Source organism: Cannabis sativa, chromosome 1 (genome assembly GCF_029168945.1).
Source record: "Cannabis sativa cultivar Pink pepper isolate KNU-18-1 chromosome 1, ASM2916894v1, whole genome shotgun sequence".
NCBI classification, from domain to species: domain Eukaryota; kingdom Viridiplantae; phylum Streptophyta; class Magnoliopsida; order Rosales; family Cannabaceae; genus Cannabis; species Cannabis sativa.
In genome coordinates this window covers 39,332,609-39,345,981 of record NC_083601.1, presented here as the reverse complement: position 1 = coordinate 39,345,981, position 13,373 = coordinate 39,332,609, and the positions used below count along the sequence as shown (strand labels likewise).

General features: G+C 28.4%; 1 protein-coding gene and 1 long non-coding RNA gene across 7 annotated transcripts; both read left to right on the top strand.

Annotated features, from left to right (window-relative positions):
* The first annotated feature begins 6,941 nt into the window (after window positions 1–6,941).
* Window positions 6,942–10,829, top strand: LOC115708084 (equilibrative nucleotide transporter 3). Of its 6 annotated transcripts, none has more exons than XM_030636262.2 (10): window positions 6,942–7,352; window positions 8,180–8,276; window positions 8,370–8,474; window positions 8,755–8,910; window positions 8,996–9,139; window positions 9,256–9,361; window positions 9,445–9,608; window positions 9,725–9,888; window positions 9,981–10,239; window positions 10,361–10,829. In XM_030636262.2, exons 1-10 carry the CDS (start codon window positions 7,339–7,341, stop codon window positions 10,469–10,471), a joined length of 1,320 nt encoding a protein of 439 aa, XP_030492122.2. In that variant the 5' UTR covers window positions 6,942–7,338; the 3' UTR covers window positions 10,472–10,829. The 6 variants fall into 6 exon arrangements, with proteins under 6 accessions (XP_030492122.2, XP_030492128.2, XP_030492124.2 ...); XM_030636268.2 differs by having other exon boundaries at window positions 7,057–7,352; window positions 8,185–8,276; XM_030636264.2 differs by having other exon boundaries at window positions 7,057–7,352; window positions 8,161–8,276.
* A 986-nt stretch (window positions 10,830–11,815) lies between these two features.
* LOC133033527 (uncharacterized) lies at window positions 11,816–13,373 on the top strand. The gene is made up of 2 exons (XR_009685650.1): window positions 11,816–12,228; window positions 12,923–13,373. It is a non-coding gene; the product is annotated as an uncharacterized LOC133033527 (long non-coding RNA).

Sequence of the window (13,373 nt, the reverse complement as noted above, 5' to 3'; positions counted from 1 at the left end):
CGGAGACAAAAATACATAATTAGTTTTTTATTATTAGTATTATACATGGAACTAACTATTTTTAATTATGTTTAACACACAATAAATTACTCAAAATTTTCAAAAAAAAAAAAAAAAAAAAACAGGTGTAATGTATTACAAAGTTTACAACTACAATCTATTCTGTCTATATGAGGATTCAAAATTGCATAAACTCATAAATATTTTTTTACAGGTTGTGCAACTTGTTGAATAAACCATGATTTGCAATCTGCATGACAATTAGATTTCAAGTTGTCTTTTTGTGTAAAAGACTTTAAAGAATCATATGTCCAAACATAACATGATAGTGAGATATATGCAGTTAGGGGTGTTCATCCGATCCAATCCGCACTTTTTTGGTCAAACAACATCCAATCCGCACTAAGTGCGGATTTCATATTTTGGATTAAATCCGATCCGCATAAGAGTTTAAATCCAATCCAATCCAATCCGCAATAGTGCGGATTGGATCGGTTATTTTGGATCGGTTATTTTTTTAATAATAAATTATTTAATATTTCATAGAAAAAAAATTAAAAAAAGACTATTGTTTCTTAATCTCCAATAATAATCTATTTCCATCTCTATTTATATACAAATTAAACCAATATACATATATATCAATGTATATATACTTATTTTTAAATTTACACTAAAATATATATATGTATCTAATTACTAAAATAAATAAGCTAGTATATATATATTTAAACTTTATGTGTATGTGTCTATGTTAATAAGAATTATTTTTCTTGTGTTTTTTATTACAGAATAAATAAAATGCACCAACTCAATGTATTACTAAAAAAATTAAGAAATTAGAACTTTGTGTCTTTTTTTAATTAGTATATATTATATATTATAATTTTTTTAAAAATATATATAATTAAGTGCGGATTGGATTGGATCGGTTACTTTTTGAAGTCAAACAACATCCAATCCGCACAAATGCGGATTTTAGATTTTTCAATCCAATCCAATCCGCACAAGTGCGGATATCCGCATTTTGTGGATTGGATTGGATTGGATCGTGCGGATTGGATTGGATCGGATACTTTGTGAACACCCCTATATGCAGTTGCAACTTGCTAAGTCCATTTAGCCTTTCTTTTCTTTTCTATTAATTGTACATCCAATAAAGGGCGGTGGTATCGAGATTGAGACATTTCCTCTAAAACAAATAATGAAATAAATATCCACGCAATTTCAAATATAATAACAGAAAGAATGGACTTTCATGCGAATCAAATAGACATAGAATATTTCCTCAAAATAAATAAATAAATAGGCATAGAAAATAGAATAGATTTTGATTGAAAACTAAGATATGCGGTCTAGCTACTTTGCTAGCTACTTCAAAATATCGAACCAAAATAGAGTTAATTCGTACATTAAAAGTCTCATTTGATGACAACACAAAATGGTATTTCTATACCTTGTATATCTACAGTCAATAAATCCACCTACCTAGCTAACCGATATTGATAATAAAGAAGAGTATAGTTATAACATATAATAAAGTAACTGGCTGCCGATAATTGTTTTTTCATAATTTTTTTTATATCTTTTCTAATTTTTCTAAAAAAATTATATTTTTTTTGAAATTTTTTTTATCAATTTTATTAACGGCAATCATTTAAGATTACATCACTATTTGTAGATTACTTAATAAAAATTATAGTGCCGTTTGATAATACTTTTGTTTTTAAATTTTTTAACCACAAAATGAAAGTAAAATTTTAATTTTTAAAAATTTAGTTTTTAAAAAATAAAAATTTAAAAATAAAAAAATGCGTTATGTAACTGTTTTTGTTTTTCAATTTTAAAAATCGAAAATAAAAGTTTGTTCTGTAAATTTATTTTTATTTGTTGATTTTATTTAAGTCTGGTGTAGATTCGGGATCGGATTCGAGGTCGGGTTAGAGACCGGGTTCAGCACCAAGGCTGTGGGAGATTTGGGTTCGGGTTTGGTCGGAATCCAAAATATTAATTAAGAAAAAAAAAACTGTTTAAAAAATATTAAAAATAACTTCTTCTTTTTTTGTTTTCAAAATTTTAATTCTCAGTTAAAAAATTGAAAAGTGATAACAGTTTTATCAAACATATTTTTGAAAAATATTTTCACTTTTTCGCTTTTAAAAATAGATTACTGATTCAAAAAATATTACCAAACACTATCTATATTTTTGTACACATTTTACTTAAAACCCCATAAAAACTAAAATTCTGAAAAATTCCCAAGTAATGGAGGACCCACGGTCGGTATATAGTTGTAGTGTGGGTGAATGCGTTGTTAGAAGTGATTAGTGATGTAATATTCAAACTCGGTAGTCGTTCGTAATATTCTTGTTCTAAGATCGATTAATCTGCTTACTTAGCAACTCTCAGTGACCGGTACTGTTTCTCTTGTGTGAAGGCTTAAGTTGAATGCTTGACATGCTTCAATTATTATTATTAGGCTAATTAGTAATTTTTCTCCCCAAACCTTGACATATATTAAATCATGTTCTCAAAATTTTTTTGGCCGTTCAAATTTTTCCTGAACTATTGAGATTGTTAGATTTTATGACTTTTGTCTAATTTCATTCAATTTTACTATTTCAGTGATTGTTTATGTACTACACCATATTCCCCAGACTTTTATATCTACCAAATCATACCCCTCAAACTTTGATATGTACTAAATCATGTCCCCTGAACTTTCATGTTAGAATTTTTTTACTAAAATTAGACAAAAATCCTTAAATATAACAATCTTAATAGTTCAGAAAAATTTTTAACAGTCAAATAAGTTTAAGGACATAATTTAATACATGTCATAATTCGAGTAAAAAAATTACTAATTAGCTTTATTATTATTATTATTATCTTTATTTCGTAACGACAAATGGTTTATTATTTTCAAATCATATCGTTAATCTCGATCTGGGGAGCCAATCCAGCACACAGAATTATTGCTCAACCTCAATTGTTGAAACTTTATTTGGTCATTGTCTTTGGTGTATGTACATACATTGATTTGTTTGTTTTGTTTTTAGCATAACACTATACTATTCTTTTTATGATGGGTCTATTATTTGATACAAAACAGATGATGTGTATTATACATATGAATTATCCATTTATTTTCTACCACTAAATTGTAAATTATTTTGCTTGTATCAAAACTCATAAATTCTTTAATTTTCTCTAATATTACTTGAGAAATTTTTATTTTTATAGTTTTTAAAGTACCAATTTACAAATTTTCTATTATTAACAACTTATTTTATGGGAATTTTTTTTTTCAAAGCAAATATGGAAAAAATAATATAAGGTAAATGGTTACCCTAGAGCAACTGGTTATCCTAACTTTTTTCCCATAATTTTATTTTATTTTTCAATTTTTTCTCATAATATATATTTTTATTTAAAAAAATATTTTAAAGATAATTACATAAAACATTATTTTTGAGAAATTTACATAGTATACTAATTTTTGCTATTTTTTTATAAAAATATTGCCAGGCGGTATTTTTTACTTTTTTACTGTGTTTTTTTTATAAGTTTCATACTGCATTATACTGTGTTAAGTTTTCACTGTTGTCCTACTAGTATTTTTTAGTTGTTCAACTGTTGTTTTGAGTTGTTCTTTTTTGTGTTTAACAAGTGTTTTATAAAAACACAGTATTTTTGAAAAGATTTCCGTGTGACAGTATTTTTGTAAAAATTAACCCAAATTCTAGTATTTTTGTAAGTTTCTCTTATTTTTCGTAAATTTTTTTATATTTTTACGTTCAAAGATTTATATATATATTTTTACCAGTATTTTATAAAACAACACGAAAGCATCATAAAAGTAATATAAAAATAATATTCAAACAACATAAAAAAAAAAAACTCACAAATAACAAAATTAACAAACAATTAACAAGAGTACAGCATAAAAATACATCAAAAGACCGCTTAAAAAAATATTTAAAATAGTAAAAATATTTAAAATTTCATACAAATATATTTTTGTAATTTTTTTGTTATTTTTGTGTATTTGTGAAATAATTCCTAAAAAACCGTTAAATTTGTGATTTTCTCATTTTATTAAGTTATGAACAAAATTTGTGGGCCGGACATAATTGCAATCCATCGTTGTAACTGTTTGGGCCTTTTGCATGTAACTGGTTGTTAAGTCCATAATTCTTTCCTTTTCTTTTTTTTTTTCTTTTGAATAAAAAGTCTATATATAAATTAATTCTAATGGTTTTGGGCAAATGCAAGTGCTATTGCCTGGCCACTACCGTTAAAGAGCCAAATCTTGTAAGAAGAAAATAATAAGAAAAGAAAAACGCCCACATTGTTTGGTAATGGATTTTTACTCGATCAAAGACATGCATTTTTGTTGCACATTGTTCTTTTAAGCAGTGTAACACTAATGTGGTGTTAATAATATATAACACTGATTTGAGAGTTCCACATAAATACTTAAAAGTCACAATTCTACGGATCTATAGTTTTTTCTATTTTTTTTTTTTTTTCATTTTATGGATTTTAACATTTTTTTATATTAAAATACGGATTTTCTTTTTTCTGTTTCTTTTTTTTCATGTTGCTATAAAAGAAAAATGAGGAAAAACCTGTAAAAAAAATCTCCAGTAAGAAAAATCCGATTAAAATATGTATTTATAGTTTTAGACTTAAGTTTAGCACCAATATAAATTTAATTTTCATACTTAAGTTTAGCTCCAATACAAATTTAAGTTTAGCTTCAATATGTAAAAGAAAAAAAAAAAGCTAGTTTTAATTAGTAAAAGGGTAATTAAGATTTTTGTTCCCTGAACTTTGACATGTACCAAATATTGCTCCCTGAACTTTTAAGGTCGTTAAAACTGCCCCCTGAATTATTGAGATTGTTGGATTTAAGGACTTTTATCTAACTTCATTCAATTTTACTATTTCAATGATTGTTTATGTACTAAATCATGCTCCCCATACTTTGATATCTATCAAATCATGCCTATCAAACTTTGACATGTATTAAATTATGCACCTGAATTTTCATCCATGTTAGACTTTTTTACTAAAATTAGAAAGAAGTCCTTAAATCCAACAATCTCTATAGTTCATGGAGCATTTTAAAGACCTTAAAAGTTCAAGGTCAAGAGGCATGATTTTGTACATGTCAAAGTTTAGGAGGCAAAAATGCTAATTAGCCTTAGTAAAATATAGATAATGGCATCACATGTTTACTTGGCCCTTTGACTATATCAGCCAACCCTTTAAAAAAATTAAACAAAATGCAAAAGAAAAAAAAAATTGGAAAGTCAAACTCTAGATCAATATTTCATTAGAAAAAAGATAATTATTATTTTCATTTTGAATTAAATGACAAATCACCATTCTTTTTTTTTTCTTGAAACAACAAATAACCATTCACACATCACATCAATTAGTGTCTAAAAGGTTGTTGTGATAATATCCTATGATCCTTGTAATTATTATTTTGTAGTTATCAAAATCAGAATACGAAATGATTTCAAAAAAAAAAATAAAAGGAAAAATCAGAATACGAAATGTGATAGACACAATTATTGGTGTAAAATATATTATTCTATTAACAAAATCATACATGAAAGTACTACACTAACCTTTTGTTATTCATTTCTTTCACCAATATGAATTTGATTCGATCTCCCCAATTCTTCTCCTTATCATACTTTTTTTTCACATTTTTTCTTTATAGAAAGAAAAAAAAAATTAAAAAAAAAAAAAAACTGACACTTTCCAGAATTCAACTGGTAGTATTTTCATGGATCATTATATATATGTAGTTTAGCGATAGAAATCTACCCTAATTTAGTAGGTTTGATTAAAGTTTGGGGGTTAATATTAGATGTATATGGATCAAATCTAATGTGCACTTTAATCTTAAGTTGAATATGTCCACCAAAATTTTGATTCATTTCGATCCATTGAATATTTTGCATAAGTAGTTCCTAATCGATATCACCAAAGAAAAGTCCATGTAAGTTAAAACTACAACATGGTTGGAAAGTGAGCACTTACAAACATCAACAATCATGTTTTGCTTTTAGAAATGAAAGATTCCCTGCCAGTATATACTTTCTCTGTTATACTACATCCAAACGGAATTGGATTATAATAGTAGGATGTATAATAATCAATTATGTAAGCAAACTAATTTTTTTATTTTAATTTAAGGATCGTTTTGGTATATTTTTGTTTGTTTTATTTGCATCCGGAGAGTATTTTAATTTATTTTTTTTTATGATAATTACATTATAGTTATTTAGAATAATATGTAAATAACCAACTAATAATTAATATTAATCTTACACAGAAATTGGTTTATCACTATATAACAAATTGTCAATTTAAAATGCTTGGTTTCTCACTCTCATTTTTGTTTTTATTTTTTGAATCTATAATAACGCTTTTATCTTATAAAAATTAATCTTACATAGAGGTTGGTTTAATACGGAATATAGTTTAGTTATTTATTTATTTTAATTTATAATTAAGTAAAATTAGGACTTTTTTTTTTTGAATAATAGATGTTATAATAATTTTTTTAATTAGATGTTATTTTTGTAAATTCTTAACAGGGATTTTAATGTGGTTTCAAAATAAGAAAAAAAAATAATAGAGATTTTAATGTATAATAATGTATTTTACTATATTTTTAAAGGAAACCCCTTCTTCTTTTGTTTTTTTAAGGGATAGAAAAAAACTCTTTGTTTTAATGAATTTATTATATAATGGTGCAAGGCATGCAGCAAGAGGTATGATAATTTATAATACTTTATATATAGGAGTGCGGGCCATGCACGTTGTGATACACAAACAATTTAAAATCAAATACCAACTCTGAGGCATATCTGGTGGTATAATAAACAAATAATTGTTCACACCTTCAAAAATTACACGCCAAATACCATATATAGGCCTACCAAATTCGGAATAGCTAGATTTAATTCCCACTCTTGCCCAATTTCTATTTAAATACGGTTTCATTTCTACTATCTCCTGAAAAGTATAATACTAAAAAAAGGTCGAATGATTAGTTTTATAAAATAATATATATAAAAATAAGTAAAACAAACACGTTTTGTGTATAGAGTGAATAAAAATCAAAAGCAATATAAGTATATTGTGAATCTTCTTCTACTAATACAGGAACAGAATTCTAAATTCACGGATCTGATGATTCTGATCTCTAATAATAGTACTAAGCCTGTATAGCAAAGGGTTGGAAATTGGAATCTCACACTCTCTTTGTATCCTTCGTTGGCAGCAAAATAAACCAGTGGACTACAGGGGAAAATGCCTATGCCAGGGTAAGGAGAAAGTATTGTCTTTTTTCCATTTTCAATAAGAGAACTTAATCAGAGAATTTTTTTTATTATTTAATTGTTGATGATGGGGTTCTTCATTTAATTCATCTAAGCTCAAATTTCAATTAATATGATATCATTTTCGACAAGGCAGCGAAAGCGTTGACAATTTTATTTTTGTTGGTTTGTCATTTTTGAGCTGTTTCTTCCGTCTTTTGTATTTGCCGCTTTAAGATTATACAGCTATTTAGCTATGTAGTTTTGTCAGCTCAAATTTAATGCTGAGAGATTACTTAAAAAAATGGGATATTCACAATAATAGAATGCAGAACTCTATACATACATATACTACTATTCAATGATTCAAAAAGATTCTTTCGTGTGGGCTACAGTCTACACTTGGCTTTTCAAAAAGGTTGGGTCATGTTCAACTTTTAGCCACCGGTCATTCTTTCATCGACCACACTTAAAATCAGATTTATTATTCTTTCTCTTTGGCTTTGAATTTTCCAATTTTCTCTTGCTGTTTTCCTTTTAGTTGTTCACACCCTATCCTAAAAAGGAGTACATAAGATTCATATTTTATATAAATGTTATATTTTAACTTTTAGGCCTAAAGTGCGGTATTTCTGTTTATAGTCAATGGAATGATTGTTACATGGTATTTTTTTAAGTGTATTTAACAGATGTATCATTTAATCTTTTTTCTTTCTTATTGTTCTATTTGATGTTCATATAAAGTGCCGCGCTTCTGTTTACAGTCAATGAAATTATTACTTTTCTTTTTTCTTTCTTTTTGTTCTATTAATAGTTTGGAGTTTTATATAAAGTGAAGCAGTGTCTTGTAACTATAATAGCCTGGAAGCAGAGTGTGCAGTCATGACAATTGGTGATGAATCTGGGGTTACTGGGAACGTGAGGCATGAGGTTCGTTTTTAAACTTTAATTTAAAATTCTGCTTTAGAGGTAATGAAATCAGTCTCTTAATTTATATAAACTCTGTCAATTCTGGATGAACAGGGGAAGAATGTAGCAGTGCTAGTTTGCTGGATTCTGGGATTGGGTTCCCTTGTTTCTTGGAATAGTATGCTCACCATTGCAGACTACTATTATGCATTATTTCCAGTAAGTGTTATGTTCATAGCTAAATTTGACTTGAAAAAGATTGAAAATCAATCTTTTTAACACTTAAATCTCACAGTTTTGGCCTCTGAAAAATGGGGCAAAAAACTACTTGTTGTAGCTATTTTCATATAATAAATTCAACATATTGGGTTCTGTTTTGTTCAGACACTAGACAGCAATAAGTTTTAATGTAAAAGTGATTAAGTATTAGCACAAATCTGACATAATGATGGGGTCTAAAAAGTTTAATAAATGACTTTTGCAACAATTTACTTGGCAGAATTACCATCCTTCTCGGGTACTTACCCTTGTTTATCAACCCTTTGCTGTTGGAACAATGGCAATACTAGCATACAATGAAGCCAAAATTGATACCAGAAAGCGGAATTTGTTTGGTTACACTCTCTTCTTCGCAAGTACCTTCCTTCTCATAGTTGTAAGCACTCAACTCTCTACTTTAGGCATGTTGCCATGGATTCTATTCCAGTGAATTTGAGCTTAGTTCTGCTTTTACACAACAGGTTGACTTGGCCACAAGCGGGAGAGGTGGAGTAGGGCCTTATGTAGGAATATGTGTACTTGTTGCTGCCTTTGGGATTGCAGATGCCCATGTTCAAGGTGGAATGGTGGGAGACCTGGCTTTCATGCTACCCGAATTCATGCAGGTTATTCTTCGACTCAAATGACGACTTGTATTCATCACACACTGTAGTAAAGAACAGCAAGGATTTCTCCTTAATTTTTGTTGTTTAGAGTTCTCATTTTGATGATTTTAGTGCAGTCATTTTTTGCTGGCTTGGCTGGATCAGGTGTTCTAACCTCTGTCTTGAGGTTAGTCACAAAAGCAGCCATGGAAAAAACTGAGCATGGCCTTCGCAAAGGAACTTGTAAGTAAAATCCTCATATCAGAATATTAATTCCTCCCTAGTATGTGTGTACTGATTCATGAGGGCTTCTTCTTAATTTGCAGTGTTATTTTTAGCAATCGCCAGCTTCTTCGAGTTCCTCTGCATTCTTCTATACGCATTTGTGTTTCCTAAGCTTCCAATTGTGAGGTACTTCCGCAAGAAAGCAGCCTCAGAAGGATCGAAAACTGTGGCAGCTGATCTCGCAGCTGCTGGAGACGGCCAAGGGGTACTGTTCTATCTAATGCTTCTACTTCCTTGAGCATCCATCTTTCTAATTTTTCTTTAACAAATTCTTCAAAACTCATCATATGATAATAGTTCTAATTTATAAAACTTGTACAGATCAACCAAGATAACTCCAAATTCTCACAACGATTGAGCAATAAGCAACTAATCTTACAGAACATCGATTACTGCTTGGACTTGTTCCTAATTTATGTGTTGACTTTGTCTATTTTTCCTGGTTTCTTGTATGAAAATACTGGAACACACAACTTGGGTTCATGGTAAAACTTATGACATTACCATTTTATTTATGAATTATTCTAAAATATAATTATGCATAAGTTAACATGGTTGGAATTTGGTAATGGTCCAGGTATCCACTTGTACTAGTGGCTATGTACAACTTGTTGGATTTCATATCGAGATACATTCCTCTTGTGAAGTGTTTGAAGTTGGAATCGAGAAAGGGACTTTCGATTGCGATTATTAGTCGTTTCTTGTTCGTTCCTGCGTTTTATTTCACTGCAAAATATGGTGACCAGGGATGGATGATAATGCTCATCTCTTTATTGGGGTTAACCAATGGTTACCTCACTGTTTGTGTTCTTACCGCAGCACCAAAGGGTTACAAGGTTGGTACTCCTTTTATTAACTACATGTGATGGCTGTGTAAGTTTATCTTTATATAAGATAAGCACTGCTACAATTTTTATTTTTAGATTTTAAATTGAGTTTCTTGATTGAATTTCACAGGGGCCTGAGCAAAATGCTTTGGGAAATATCCTTGTGGTGTTTCTTCTTGGAGGAATATTCGCAGGAGTTGCTCTTGATTGGTTATGGATCATTGGGAATGGCTCATTCTAAGGAGAGCATTATTTAAGTGTTCTCTAGACATAAATGTACATAAGCTAGCATAATAAACAGGGGAACCTTTTGGCAGTAGCCTACTTGCAAATTATGTTCAATGTTTTAAGTTTGTAGTTAGGGCATCAATTGTGGATGTTTTTCATTTAACTTACAAGGAATGTAGTGCTTTGAATATTGAAGAGTCCATAATTTCAAGCTTGATTCCCATAGCTATTTGGGTGAAATGATTTATAAAAGAAATTAAAGAAATGAAGCATAATAGTCATAGATTTGACAGTGTACCTTCTTATGTATTTATATATTTTGAATAATATTGTAATGACTGTTTACTACGGCTGAATATTATTCATTACAATTAAAATATGTTAAATTGCAGTTAACTGAAGGAAAACATACAGTTGACAAACGGAAATTGCAATTGAAATATGTTTTTTAATTACAATCATTCAGAACATAATCAATTACAAGAATTTATAACTGTTTGTTTCATTAAAAAAATTAAATTTACCATGCAATAAGAGATATAATTTAATTTATTTTGACTAAAATGGTGTAAAAAAATAAAATAGAATTTAGAGCAAACACAATAAAATAGTTAAATAGCTAATAGCTAAAAAGTTTTTGCTAAGAGATAAAATTGGTGCCCTATCAAATATGAACAATTATAGCTTAAAAATTTATTTTATAAATAGTATTTAGTTATATATAAAAAATTATTATTTATTGAGTTATAAATATTATATTATATTTTTTTTTTGAAATATATATATGTGTAATATTATTATATTTATTTTTTATCAAAAAAAGTATTATTATATTAATTTTTATTTTTAAAAAATAAATAAAATATATATAGGGGAATTATTTTATTATTTTTTATTTTTTTTTTAAATTTATAGTTTAGATTGTTCTAATAATTTTTATGTGAATTATTATGTGGATAAAAAAATTGATTAAAATGTAAAAGTAAAAAACTTAAAATAAACAATTTTTAAATGATGTAGAGAATGTATAAATAATTTTGAAGTAAATAAAGAAAGTGAAATGGTTTATAATTTATTTTAAAAGATAAAATAGATAAGTTGATAAAAGATATCTTAGTTTGGGATGTGTTAATATTTTTTTTTTCAAACAATGTGTATATAATATTTTCAGTGTAATTAAAGCTCAGTCTTTCAAATAAAAATCTAATTGAATAAAAAAAAAAATGGGAAAAGAAATTGGCATGACTTGGAATCGATGGGATGGGGGCGGGTTTGAATTGAAATGTAGTACAAGAATTTCATTCCAGTACAAGTACAGATCCAGTACTACAAACAAAACCTCATCCGGGACTGGGATGGGATCCTAGTAAAGCCCAAACTTCTCTCACCACATTACAAAATAAAAAGCATATATATTCGTTGAAATCTGCAATTGATAGTACATATATCCTCAAAAGTCCATGTACGACACTGTATGTGCTCTTATATTAGTTAGACACATTTTTACTATAAATGCCATGATTTTCAGCTTAATTGATCATCACTCATCAGGTCACCGCATTATCAGAGGCTCCAGAATGAAAACGTCATTGAGTGCAGCGTTGATGAGGTTTAAATTTTCTATTATTACTTTAATAAATTACCTCATCTCATTTCATCAAGATGAAAATTAAAACTTCATTAGCGCTGCACTCAATTATGCTTCTATCTTATTGGGGCAGTGTTTTTAATTATTTTTTGTCTTCATACCTATAGATGATCCTCAAACTGGTAAGTGATATTTTTACTCAATTTATTTCTTCTGTTTTTTTCTTTAATATTTTTTAATGAGGGGTGTCATTGGATTTGGGTAATATTTAGTTTTTGCTATTCAATTAATTTATTCTGGGAATACATAACTAATAGGTTCAATTTTGTTGGTAAGGGAACACAGCTCTTTGAGTATTTTAATTTTCACTTAATTTTGTAATATTTAGCTCCTAGATCTTCATAATAAACATTCTTTTATTTTAATAGATGAAGAACTAAAGATCGGTCGGTTCTTAATAATTACACTTACAAAATGTGTTTTTTTTTTTTTTTGAGAGGATACCAAAATGGTTTTGTTAAGTGAATAAGTGCATGCGGGCAACTAATTGCCAAGATATAGAAAATTCTGGTAATATAATTACAATATGGTCAGTTTTGGTTCATGTTTGATAATTAGTCAGCAGAGACGGCCTAGAACATAAATAATTATGGTTAATATATATTTGTTATATATAAGGTAAAGATCTGATGAATTAAAACAGCTGTAGAAGAATGTTGTTGGCCTGAGTATTCATTGTTTTAGGGTTAAAGATCTATTTCTAATAACCGAAGCCATAGGTCATAGGACATAGTTACTTTTATGTTTGGATTTTTTATTTTGTACCGTAAAAACTAAATAAAAAATCGAAAAAGTACATATACACCATATTTCTAGTAGTGAACAATCTGAGGAGACAGAGATCCATGGTGGTTTGAAACACACGGAAGTTGGCGAGAACCACAGTGCTTCAATCGCACGGACCCACGGTGGTCGGGACTGTACAGAAGAGACTTGGTTAAACGAAATTAACTGTTGAATCAATGGGTGGTTGAAGAGAATGAAAGGAATTGAGTCATTTAATCGGTTGTGGCTCAGATCCATTACTTGTAAAAATCCAAACTTTTTAATCTCTTGAGGAATCGAACCCTCTAAGTTGTTGTTCCTCAAGGAAATTCCCACCATTGACGGTGATAGAGAGGCCGGAACTTTAGAGAGGGATTTTCCCCTGAAGTTGACTGTTTGTTGAGTGAGAGTTCCTTGAGATTAACTTATTATTAATAACAACGATTTTTATGTAATTTTAATGTATATATATTGTATATTAATAAAAGAATATCCTATAATA